Source organism: Oncorhynchus kisutch, linkage group LG25 (assembly GCF_002021735.2).
Source record: "Oncorhynchus kisutch isolate 150728-3 linkage group LG25, Okis_V2, whole genome shotgun sequence".
Taxonomy (NCBI): Eukaryota; Metazoa; Chordata; class Actinopteri; order Salmoniformes; family Salmonidae; genus Oncorhynchus; species Oncorhynchus kisutch.
The window spans coordinates 1,432,524-1,446,675 of record NC_034198.2 but is presented as its reverse complement, the minus strand read 5'-3'; the positions used below and the strand labels follow the sequence as shown (position 1 = coordinate 1,446,675).

General features: G+C 41.2%; 1 protein-coding gene across 3 annotated transcripts in view; it reads right to left on the bottom strand.

The window, feature by feature from the left end:
* nrap (nebulin-related anchoring protein) overlaps nucleotides 1-14,152 on the bottom strand; it is a 120,228-nt gene that overhangs the window by 91,734 nt on the left and 14,342 nt on the right. For all 3 annotated transcript variants that reach the window (XM_031805003.1, XM_031805004.1, XM_031805005.1), the window contains 3 exons: nucleotides 11,259-11,366; nucleotides 7,226-7,342; nucleotides 1,283-1,387 (listed from right to left, as the gene is read on the bottom strand). In XM_031805003.1, coding sequence (XP_031660863.1) covers nucleotides 1,283-1,387; nucleotides 7,226-7,342; nucleotides 11,259-11,366 — 330 coding nt within the window. The remainder of the gene's footprint in view (nucleotides 1-1,282; nucleotides 1,388-7,225; nucleotides 7,343-11,258; nucleotides 11,367-14,152) is intronic.

Below are 14,152 nucleotides of genomic sequence, written 5' to 3'. Positions count from 1 at the left end.
AGAAGAATGGGAGAACCTTCCCAAGTACAGGTGTGCCAAGCTTGTAGCGTCATACCCAAGAAGACTCGAGGCTGTAATCACTGCCAAAGTTGCTTCAGCAAAGTACTGAGTAAAGGGTCTGAATACTAAAATGTGATATTTCAGTTTTTAATTTTTCATACATTTGCAAAAATGTCTAAACCTTTTTCCTTTGTCATTATGGGGTATTGTAGCCTTAGAATGTATTAAAAATCAAAACATATAGCCCAACTAAAGTTACATAACTCTAAAATAAGCATATAGGAGTGCCTGTTTCTTTGTTAACCGCTCAACACAGAATAGCCACATGTGCGCACACTCAAATTGTTTGGAGAAAATATCCTTTCTATTTTATTCAGCTATGTTAAATTGTATTCCATTTGGCACAGCCAGTTCAGGGCCTAACATAAGGACAACTCAGTGTATGCTATTCTGTTCTTCTGAAATAGACTATATTTTCTTCATATCATGTTTCTTTAGACCTGTCTAAAATATATCATGGATTTATTGTGATGGTGTAGGCTATATTAGATGCATTTATTATACTTTTTAAAATGTAGAAGTTCCAAAGGTCTGCATCAGTGGCTTTTAGGCTGTGCGTGGAACTAGGAGATGCTAAATGTGTTTATGTTAATAACCTGTCAATTACTGTGAGACCGGCAGTTATTTGCTTGACAATCACCAGCTGACAAATTGTTGTGACCTCCACAGCCCTACCCTCATACCATCATGGCCACCTAATCATTCCCAGCTTCCAAAAGGCTCATTCATCCCCCCTTCTCTCCCCTGTTCCCCAGGTCGTTGCTGTAAATGATAATGTGTTCTCAGTCAACTTACCTTGGAAAATAAGGATAAAATAAAAATATTTGTGATGTATGAGTTCCGTGCCTTTCCGGCAGAACCACCATCCACAATGACACGTTGTGCTCCCAAAGCTAGCGTGCCTACCACTATCAAAACCATGGTCTAGGTTTGTGCAAGGACGACACAACTTCAGGTCTCATCACCCACGATGGTTACTAGTGCTAACTAGCTCACATCTGCTATTTAGAGGATTTGGTTATATGTTTCCATTTACGAACCATTCTAGCATCTATTACATACTCATTCCCCATACTCCATACTCGCCAATCTATTTTTGCGTTTAAATCTTAAACTATGACACTTTGGCAATGCTTAGCTAGTGCTTAAACTAATGTAGTAGCAACACCATATGAAAGCATCTTTGCAAATGCATCTGCCGTGTTGTTCATGCATTCCTCACATCACTGCTGAACTTGGCAGCCTTAGATGCATTCTTGTACTGGGGCGTCTCACAGTAGTTGATGCTGTGGCCTTTAGTGTTCTCAAGGTCCTTCTTGTACTCAACCTGCCAGGGAGAAAACAGAGCACACATTACAATAGGTGTTCCATCACAGTCAAACAGACAATTAGGCAAACTTGAAACCCAAATGTGTCTCTGAGCTCGATCCTGACGCCCTAAGCTTAACCTCTAAGGAATGTGCATGGATGATGTCACTGTATAAATCTGCCCCCTGCAGAGACTTTCCTGACCATTGACCTCCACAGAAGAATTTGTTGAGATGATTTAAAGAGGAGAAATGGTTCAGAATAGATGCTCCAACTAACGTGTTGCATTTATCAACGTGCTCAAAGACATTGAATGACCTTTCCCTGCCCGTGGAGCTAAGTTAAGTCCATAGGGCCGAGCGGACATCACACTATGTAAATGATTGTGGAACATGGCAATGCAAATAAGTGGACTTTTGTTATTATTTTGTCCTCTTCTGTTTCTTTTTTATCTTCATTGTTCGTGGTGTGGACTACATTTATATACCCACAACCAGAGGTGTGGACTACATTTATATACCCATAACCAGAGGTGTGGACAACATTTATATACCCATAACCAGAGGTGTGCACTACATTTATATACCCATAACCAGAGGTGTGGACTACATTTATATACCCACAACCAGAGGTGTGGACTACATTTATATACCCACAACCAGAGGTGTGCACTACATTTATATACCCACAACCAGAGGTGTGCACTACATTTATATACCCACAACCAGAGGTGTGGACTACATTTATATACCCACAACCAGAGGTGTGCACTACATTTATATACCCATAACCAGAGGTGTGCACTACATTTATATACCCATAACCAGAGGTGTGGACTACATTTATATACCCACAACCAGAGGTGTGGACTACATTTATATACCCACAACCAGAGGTGTGGACTACATTTATATACCCATAACCAGAGGTGTGGACAACATTTATATACCCATAACCAGAGGTGTGCACTACATTTATATACCCATAACCAGAGGTGTGGACTACATTTATATACCCACAACCAGAGGTGTGGACTACATTTATATACCCACAACCAGAGGTGTGCACTACATTTATATACCCACAACCAGAGGTGTGCACTACATTTATATACCCACAACCAGAGGTGTGGACTACATTTATATACCCATAACCAGAGGTGTGGACTACATTTATATACCCATAACCAGAGGTGTGCACTACATTTATATACCCATAACCAGAGGTGTGGACTACATTTATATACCCACAACCAGAGGTGTGCACTACATTTATATACCCACAACCAGAGGTGTGCACTACATTTATATACCCACAACCAGAGGTGTGGACTACATTTATATGCCCACAACCAGAGGTGTGGACTACATTTATATACCCATAACCAGAGGTGTGCACTACATTTATATACCCATAACCAGAGGTGTGGACTACATTTATATACCCATAACCAGAGGTGTGGACTACATTTATATACCCATAACCAGAGGTGTGGACTACATTTATATACCCATAACCAGAGGTGTGGACTACATTTATATACCCACAACCAGAGGTGTGCACTACATTTATATACCCACAACCAGAGGTGTGCACTACATTTATATACCCACAACCAGAGGTGTGCACTACATTTATATGCCCACAACCAGGTGTGCACTACATTTATATACCCACAACCAGAGGTGTGCCCTACATTTATATACCCACAACCAGAGGTGTGGACTACATTTATATACCCACAACCAGAGGTGTGGACTACATTTATATACCCACAACCAGAGGTGTGGACTACATTTATATACACACAACCAGAGGTGTGGACTACATTTATATACCCACAACCAGAGGTGTGGACTACATTTATATACCCACAACCAGAGGTGTGGACTACATTTATATACCCATAACCAGAGGTGTGGACTACATTTATATACCCACAACCAGAGGTGTGCACTACATTTATATACCCACAACCAGAGGTGTGGACTACATTTATATACCCACAACCAGAGGTGTGGACTACATTTATATACCCATAACCAGAGGTGTGCACTACATTTATATACCCATAACCAGAGGTGTGGACTACATTTATATACCCATAACCAGAGGTGTGGACTACATTTATATACCCATAACCAGAGGTGTGGACTACATTTATATACCCATAACCAGAGGTGTGCACTACATTTATATACCCATAACCAGAGGTGTGGACTACATTTATATACCCATAACCAGAGGTGTGCACTACATTTATATACCCACAACCAGAGGTGTGGACTACATTTATATGCCCACAACCAGAGGTGTGGACTACATTTATATACCCATAACCAGAGGTGTGCACTACATTTATATACCCATAACCAGAGGTGTGGACTACATTTATATACCCATAACCAGAGGTGTGGACTACATTTATATACCCATAACCAGAGGTGTGGACTACATTTATATACCCATAACCAGAGGTGTGCACTACATTTATATACCCATAACCAGAGGTGTGCACTACATTTATATACCCACAACCAGAGGTGTGGACTACATTTATATGCCCACAACCAGAGGTGTGCACTACATTTATATACCCATAACCAGAGGTGTGCACTACATTTATATACCCACAACCAGAGGTGTGGACTACATTTATATACCCATAACCAGAGGTGTGCACTACATTTATATACCCACAACCAGAGGTGTGGACTACATTTATATACCCACAACCAGAGGTGTGGACTACATTTATATACCCACAACCAGAGGTGTGCACTACATTTATATACCCATAACCAGAGGTGTGCACTACATTTATATACCCACAACCAGAGGTGTGCACTACATTTATATACCCATAACCAGAGGTGTGCACTACATTTATATACCCACAACCAGAGGTGTGCACTACATTTATATACCCATAACCAGAGGTGTGCACTACATTTATATACCCACAACCAGAGGTGTGCACTACATTTATATACCCATAACCAGAGGTGTGCACTACATTTATATACCCATAACCAGAGGTGTGCACTACATTTATATACCCATAACCAGAGGTGTGCACTACATTTATATACCCACAACCAGAGGTGTGCACTACATTTATATACCCATAACCAGAGGTGTGCACTACATTTATATACCCATAACCAGAGGTGTGCACTACATTTATATACCCATAACCAGAGGTGTGCACTACATTTATATACCCACAACCAGAGGTGTGCACTACATTTATATACCCACAACCAGAGGTGTGGACTACATTTATATACCCACAACCAGAGGTGTGCACTACATTTATATACCCACAACCAGAGGTGTGCACTACATTTATATACCCACAACCAGAGGTGTGCACTACATTTATATACCCACAACCAGAGGTGTGGACTACATTTATATACCCACAACCAGAGGTGTGGACTACATTTATATACCCACAACCAGAGGTGTGCACTACATTTATATACCCACAACCAGAGGTGTGCACTACATTTATATACCCACAACCAGAGGTGTGCACTACATTTATATACCCACAACCAGAGGTGTGCACTACATTTATATACCCACAACCAGAGGTGTGGACTACATTTATATACCCACAACCAGAGGTGTGCACTACATTTATATACCCACAACCAGAGGTGTGCACTATATTTATATACCCACAACCAGAGGTGTGCACTACATTTATATACCCATAACCAGAGGTGTGCACTACATTTATATACCCACAACCAGAGGTGTGCACTACATTTATATGCCCACAACCAGAGGTGTGCACTACATTTATATACCCACAACCAGAGGTGTGGACTACATTTATATACCCACAACCAGAGGTGTGCACTACATTTATATACCCACAACCAGAGGTGTGCACTACATTTATATACCCACAACCAGAGGTGTGCACTACATTTATATACCCACAACCAGAGGTGTGCACTACATTTATATACCCACAACCAGAGGTGTGCACTACATTTATATACCCACAACCAGAGGTGTGCACTACATTTATATACCCACAACCAGAGGTGTGCACTACATTTATATACCCACAACCAGAGGTGTGCACTACATTTATATACCCACAACCAGAGGTGTGCACTACATTTATATACCCACAACCAGAGGTGTGCACTACATTTATATGCCCACAACCAGAGGTGTGCACTACATTTATATACCCACAACCAGAGGTGTGCACTACATTTATATACCCACAACCAGAGGTGTGGACTACATTTATATACCCACAACCAGAGGTGTGGACTACATTTATATGCCCACAACCAGAGGTGTGCACTACATTTATATGCCCACAACCAGAGGTGTGGACTACATTTATATACCCACAACCAGAGGTGTGCACTACATTTATATACCCACAACCAGAGGTGTGCACTACATTTATATACCCACAACCAGAGGTGTGGACTACATTTATATACCCATAACCAGAGGTGTGCACTACATTTATATGCCCACAACCAGAGGTGTGCACTACATTTATATGCCCACAACCAGAGGTGTGCACTACATTTATATACCCACAACCAGAGGTGTGCACTACATTTATATACCCACAACCAGAGGTGTGCACTACATTTATATACCCACAACCAGAGGTGTGCACTACATTTATATACCCACAACCAGAGGTGTGCACTACATTTATATACCCACAACCAGAGGTGTGCACTACATTTATATACCCACAACCAGAGGTGTGCACTACATTTATATACCCACAACCAGAGGTGTGCACTACATTTATATACCCACAACCAGAGGTGTGCACTACATTTATATACCCACAACCAGAGGTGTGCACTACATTTATATACCCACAACCAGAGGTGTGGACTAGAGTCACATGACTTGGACTCGAGTCACAAATATGATGACTTGCAACTCGACTTTGACTTTAACACCAATGACTCTTGACTTAACTTGGACTTGAGCCTTTTGACTCGACCTGACTTGATACCCTCCCCAAGCCCAAATATTAAAATGATGCTATTAAAAAAAGTGTGCAGCTCATCAGCTCTTCATTTAACGGATTACAGTTTGAATCGGACAGCAGCCAATCAAATTGTGCCAGCTGAGAAAAAGTTGAGAGTGGCAGTGCACCGGAACGTCGGTGGGTGAATTCAGTCGGAGCCCTTGGAAAGATGATACCCAAAATGATTATTTTCAGATATAAAGACTACGCTGTACTCAACAAAAAACGATTGCAACTTGCAAAAGATGCGGGAAGAAAATGACAGACGGAGGCGCAACAACTTCCAACTTTGTTGACATTTGAAGCTGCACAAAGAACGGTAAGTCGTGGCCAATATAGCCGACAGCTATATATAAGTTTGCTTGTGTAGCGTGTAGGCTAACGTAATATTAAGTCAACGAGCCTCCACACAGTCAGTCAGTGCGGGAGCGTGATCATTGCACCCAAGATTGAGCTATAACTGGCTGATGTTACTGCTGTGTGTGAGAGAGAAGGTTGGGCGATTGTGTACAAGCCTACATCGCCCGATTGTGCCCCATAGCGGGGGTCTTTCTCATGGAAATATAATGTTTATTTGGAAAGTAATAAATATATATATTTTAAAGCATTCATGATTTGCGTAAATGTAATACACTAATTATTACGCTTGTTAAAATATGAAATGGTATTACATTTGGTGAAGAGCACATTATGACTTGTTTAGGACTCGAAACTCAAAGTTTGGGACTTGAAACTTGAAAAAAAATGACTTGGTCCCTCCTCTGCCCACAACCTTTCCATCTTTTTGCCCCCATTTTTTGCTCTCATTTCTCAGGTCTATCTCACCTCACTGACGATCTTGTTGATTTTGCGGGCGCTCTTCAGGGCCAGGTTGTCCTCACTTGTCAGGTTGTGGAAGTGGGATGAGCCCTTCATCTTATTCAGGTCCTTCTTGTATTTCAGCTGGGGGGTTAAAAATGGAAAGAGAAGCAGAGAAAGACTAAAAAAGAGCGGAAGAATCCTTGGTCACACATTCCCATCTGTTAGATTGCATAACTTGTCTATGAGCGCAACTTCATACATGCTGTACACAATCGGCAGCAAACACACAGGCACACACAACTGCGAATCACACACATGCGCGCATGCTCTCTCACTCACACACACACACAGTCTAATTTGGTCTGTGGAGAGTTTGGAACATGACAGCACAGGATTCTTGGTGAGAGTCACGGGGAACGCTACTTATCCCTGTGACCATGACCTGAAATTCCACCCGGCAACACCAGACAAGGTGACGGATGAATTTGATCAAATCAAATTGTATTTGTCACATGCGCCGAATACAACAGGTGTAGACCCTGCAGTGAAATGCTGAATACAACAGGTGTAGACCCTGCAGTGAAATGCTGAATACAACAGGTGTAGACCCTGCAGTGAAATGCCTAGTGAGTTTTGAGAATTCCTGGACCTATTCGGAAAATGTGTTTGAAATGCATCTTTCCTTTCTCCCTTCATTGAAGTAATCACAGAACCACTGAATTACATAGTTTTCACAAATATAGTCATGGCATATCAGTGATTACTTTCAAGAATAGAAGGAGGGATCCCTTTAAACTATCCTCTCTCTTTACTAGATTCCTCAATATATTGTCCAATCCATAGTGACTATACAGCTCCACAATTAGATAGATATCAGACTGTCTGTCAATTGTGTTTCCTTATTGAACATTTATTCACCCACATACCCCAACATATCCTCCTCCGCTTTAGGGGTGTTTACTGCACAAAGTTGTATACAACGTTGTAAACACAATACAACTTTTCACCCCAATAAATCCACCCACAATACCACTTTGTGCAGCCGATACCCCTAAAGCAGGGGAGTTTAACCTAATTAATCCACCCACAATACCACTTTGTGCAACAGACACCCCTAAAGCAGAGGAGTTTAACCTCAATAAATCCACCCACAATACCACTTTGTGCAACAGACACCCCTAAAGCAGAGGAGTTTAACCTAATTAATCCACCCACAATACCACTTTGTGCAACAGACACCCCTAAAGCAGAGGAGTTTAACCTAATTAATCCACCCACAATACCACTTTGTGCAACAGACACCCCTAAAGCAGAGGAGTTTAACCTAATTAATCCACCCACAATACCACTTTGTGCAACAGACACCCCTAAAGGGGAGGAGTTTAACCTAATTAATCCACCCACAATACCACTTTGTGCAACAGACACCCCTAAAGCAGAGGAGTTTAACCTAATTAATCCACCCACAATACCACTTTGTGCAACAGACACCCCTAAAGCAGAGGAGTTTAACCTAATTAATCCACCCACAATACCACTTTGTGCAACAGACACCCCTAAAGCAGAGGAGTTTAACCTCAATAAATCCACCCACAATACCACTTTGTGCAACAGACACCCCTAAAGCAGAGGAGCTTAACCTAATTAATCCACCCACAATACCACTTTGTGCAACAGACACCCCTAAAGCAGAGGAGTTTAACCTAATTAATCCACCCACAATACCACTTTGTGCAACAGACACCCCTAAAGGGGAGGAGTTTAACCTAATTAATCCACCCACAATACCACTTTGTGCAACAGACACCCCTAAAGCAGAGGAGTTTAACCTAATTAATCCACCCCCAATACCACTTTGTGCAACAGACACCCCTAAAGCAGAGGAGTTTAACCTAATTAATCCACCCCCAATACCACTTTGTGCAACAGACACCCCTAAAGCAGAGGAGTTTAACCTAATTAATCCACCCACAATACCACTTTGTGCAACAGACACCCCTAAAGCAGAGGAGTTTAACCTAATTAATCCACCCCCAATACCACTTTGTGCAACAGACACCCCTAAAGCAGAGGAGTTTAACCTCAATAAATCCACCCACAATACCACTTTGTGCAACAGACACCCCTAAAGCAGAGGAGCTTAACCTAATTAATCCACCCACAATACCACTTTGTGCAACAGACACCCCTAAAGCAGAGGAGTTTAACCTAATTAATCCACCCACAATACCACTTTGTGCAACAGACACCCCTAAAGCAGAGGAGTTTAACCTAATTAATCCACCCACAATACCACTTTGTGCAACAGACACCCCTAAAGCAGAGGAGTTTAACCTAATTAATCCACCCACAATACCACTTTGTGCAACAGACACCCCTAAAGGGGAGGAGTTTAACCTAATTAATCCACCCACAATACCACTTTGTGCAACAGACACCCCTAAAGCAGAGGAGTTTAACCTAATTAATCCACCCACAATACCACTTTGTGCAACAGACACCCCTAAAGCAGAGGAGTTTAACCTAATTAATCCACCCACAATACCACTTTGTGCAACAGACACCCCTAAAGCAGAGGAGTTTAACCTCAATAAATCCACCCACAATACCACTTTGTGCAACAGACACCCCTAAAGCAGAGGAGCTTAACCTAATTAATCCACCCACAATACCACTTTGTGCAACAGACACCCCTAAAGCAGAGGAGTTTAACCTAATTAATCCACCCACAATACCACTTTGTGCAACAGACACCCCTAAAGGGGAGGAGTTTAACCTAATTAATCCACCCACAATACCACTTTGTGCAACAGACACCCCTAAAGCAGAGGAGTTTAACCTAATTAATCCACCCCCAATACCACTTTGTGCAACAGACACCCCTAAAGCAGAGGAGTTTAACCTAATTAATCCACCCACAATACCACTTTGTGCAACAGACACCCCTAAAGGGGAGGAGTTTAACCTAATTAATCCACCCACAATACCACTTTGTGCAACAGACACCCCTAAAGCAGAGGAGTTTAACCTAATTAATCCACCCCAATACCACTTTGTGCAACAGACACCCCTAAAGCAGAGGAGTTTAACCTCAATAAATCCACCCACAATACCACTTTGTGCAACAGACACCCCTAAAGCAGAGGAGCTTAACCTAATTAATCCACCCACAATACCACTTTGTGCAACAGACACCCCTAAAGCAGAGGAGTTAACCTAATTAATCCACCCACAATACCACTTTGTGCAACAGACACCCCTAAAGCAGAGGAGTTTAACCTAATTAATCCACCCACAATACCACTTTGTGCAACAGACACCCCTAAAGCAGAGGAGTTTAACCTAATTAATCCACCCACAATACCACTTTGTGCAACAGACACCCCTAAAGCAGAGGAGTTTAACCTAATTAATCCACCCAGAATACCACTTGTGCAACAGACACCCCTAAAGCAGAGGAGTTTAACCTAATTAATCCACCCACAATACCACTTTGTGCAACAGACACCCCTAAAGGGGAGGAGTTTAACCTAATTAATCCACCCACAATACCACTTTGTGCAACAGACACCCCTAAAGCAGAGGAGTTTAACCTAATTAATCCACCCACAATACCACTTTGTGCAACAGACACCCCTAAAGGGGAGGAGTTTAACCTAATTAATCCACCCACAATACCACTTTGTGCAACAGACACCCCTAAAGCAGGGGAGTTTAACCTAATTAATCCACCCACAATACCACTTTGTGCAACAGACACCCCTAAAGGGGAGGAGTTTAACCTAATTAATCCACCCACAATACCACTTTGTGCAACAGACACCCCTAAAGCAGAGGAGTTTAACCTAATTAATCCACCCCCAATACCACTTTGTGCAACAGACACCCCTAAAGCAGAGGAGTTTAACCTAATTAATCCACCCCCAATACCACTTTGTGCAACAGACACCCCTAAAGCAGAGGAGTTTAACCTAATTAATCCACCCCCAATACCACTTTGTGCAACAGACACCCCTAAAGGGGAGGAGCATACTTGTTCAGCAGGGACACTACTCACATCACTGGCGTGGGCCTGGGCTTTCTTGGCAAGCTGGTAGGCAGGAGTGATCATGGCTGGGAAACTGCCCTTCCCTCTCTGCTGCTCGTACTCTTCAGTGTAGGCAATCTGCAAGGAGGAACACACATCAGCACACAGTTGATACTATAGATAGAATGGGAACAGGGAGAGTATGGCAGACATTTGTTCTGGGCTAACAAACACATTTGATTCATAAGACCTTGATTAGTTGAACTGAGAATTGTTGTGTTGGGATGGAAATGTCTGCACACCCTATTGTTATCATATAATATGTACAGTGCTACAACAATTCAGCAAATGATATAAGGGTATAAATACACGCACACACTACCGTCAAACTCACCTAGTATTCTAAACTCATGTCACTGTCTGACATATCGACACCAATGCGTAAACCTAATCCCGAAGCATTATGTGCATAGCGATCTTTTTGGCAGGCAAGAGAAAATGTTCTGTCTAGCTAGGTACCAGCATCATCCAGGTATGGCTCTGTTTCACCCACTTCAGAGCCGATGGGTTGCACCTACTTTTGCATACATACAATCATATCAAATAGTGACAACTACAATCCGAAGAATATTGATTAAATAAAAAAAGACTATCGGATATAGGGAAAGCTTGGTTGGAAAGTGAAAACAACTGGAAGTTTAAATAATTAGGCATCTCTAAGGCATTAAAGAATCTCAAACAGTACAACAACCATGTCTGTGAAGATATAAGATATCGGCTACTCATTATAAGGACAATTTGTGTTGGAAAAAACTACTTTTCCACTTAAGTTTGGAGCCAGACCAATTTATACCAATCTGGAAGAGTGTTGTGGGTTGTTGTCAGTCCTCTTTGGAGATAAGATACTTTAGTAGTTTTATTTATCAATGAAACCACTACCAGTAGAATTGAACTTGCGGCCCTATAATCAATTACGCATTTCAAATTTAATTGAACGTTTCACAGGTCTCCCTCTTCACTTTTCTCAGAAAGGAAAAAAATACATCCGAAAAATGTTGAAGTTGTATTGAAAAATTGCATTATTATAGAAAAGATTATGTACTTAAGCTTCCAGTTAACAGATACATAACTTCCTCTCAGATATTGGCTGAACATCCTCGCCAAGAGGCTAAAATCTCTTGGTTAGGTCGCTAGGTGTTGAACTAAGGAGGCTATAGTATTTTTAACAAAGAGGGTCTACTTAAAAATATACAATTTGCTCGCTCGCCTCAAAAAAAAAAAAAGAAATCCGTTAATAATAATTATATGGCCTTATCGATCCCCTGCTGGGAAAGAAAATGTAAGGGGGAGTAGCAATGGCAATACAAAATCAAATTCCACTTAGCGCGCTGATCTGCGAGGATTGGATGTATAGTGGTTTTTCCTTTAAAAGTTTTGAGTTTATGCCGCGACCATTTGGGGCAGATTGTGTTAAATTGCGTCATTCATTCTGTCATTGCACCACTCTATCACAAGGGGGAGTTAGAACGCTGATCTATCAATAGTGTAGACTGTGGCACTATCCTGACTATATTTTTGTAAGTTAATGGAGGTGTGAATGTTTCAGTCCGAGAGTCTCTCTTCTCTGGCACTAGAGCCCTGCATCAGGCAACAACAAAAAAATAGCTGGCGGGTGGTTCTGGAGTTGAGAGAGAACTTGGGTAAATACAATGGTGCAATTACACTTGACATGTCGACTGACTGTTTTCTAAAAATAGGCACGTGGGCTTTTGGTTTCTCTCCCTCTAAAAACAGAAAGAAATCATTCTAAATAACAAACTGGCTTTTTTTTTTACCAAAGTGTGAAAGAGTGATAGCCCTTCTATGTAAAGTGAGTTTCTGAAACGCGGAGTCCTTATTTGCTGATGTGAAGAAAAAACGGAATGAAAGAGTCCAGCAAGGATTTGTCAGCATAAAGTTGAGTGACTCACTCATTCGTGGCTTTGGATCAAAATCAAGAAATGTTTTTATTGTTTGGACCAAGTTAATCTGCTCATGTTGTGTGTGACCAATTATTTGTGACATTGTGGTTACAATGAAGAATGTAAATGAAATAAATCCTATTCATAATGAATAATCAGATGTGTGTTGCAAGCTTGACATTTTTCCCTATTTTTTTGTAGGAATTGATTTAATATTTTTAGACAATACAAAACATACATATACAAACGACAACTACATCACACCTGTCCAGATCCACCTGCTCACACACCCATCTCCATCTCCAACGCCCGCATCACTCTCTGCCACATTGCCTCAAGCTGCACCATTTTGTTTTTCTCTGTCGCCCACACGCACATTCAATCATTTGATAATGAAGCATTTAAAGGCTGACATTGTAATACTTCTGACAGACAAATTTCGAACTCCACCCATAACTTTTAGACTTCATAACATTCCCAGAAGGCATGAATTATTATGACCTAATGAAAAATGAACCTGGTAATCTATTTGAATTTACTGCAGGCCGAACACCTATGGGTTTAACCCTCTGAATTAATGATTATATTGAAGATTGAAGGCTCCTATTAATTAGTTCCGAGAGCCAATCAGTTACCCAACAAATAATATCCATTTATTTAGCCTAATTGTTTTTATGAGTACAGACAGTATATTATTCCGCTTATCCTCCATGTACTAATTAATACATCTGCATCTCTATTCAACATTTGGCTAAAAAGAAACCACGCCATGAATTAAGAACAGATATATATTTTTATCTCTAAGGTTTTACATTTCTAACTCAATATCACAGACCAGATTTGCCCTAACAAAAAATGCATCAACCCCTACAAATATATCAATTTACAAAAGGATAGTCTAATAGCTCGGCTAGGTGTGAAAAATCCCCCCAACTTGCAATGTATTCTATGCCCCAGTTGTTT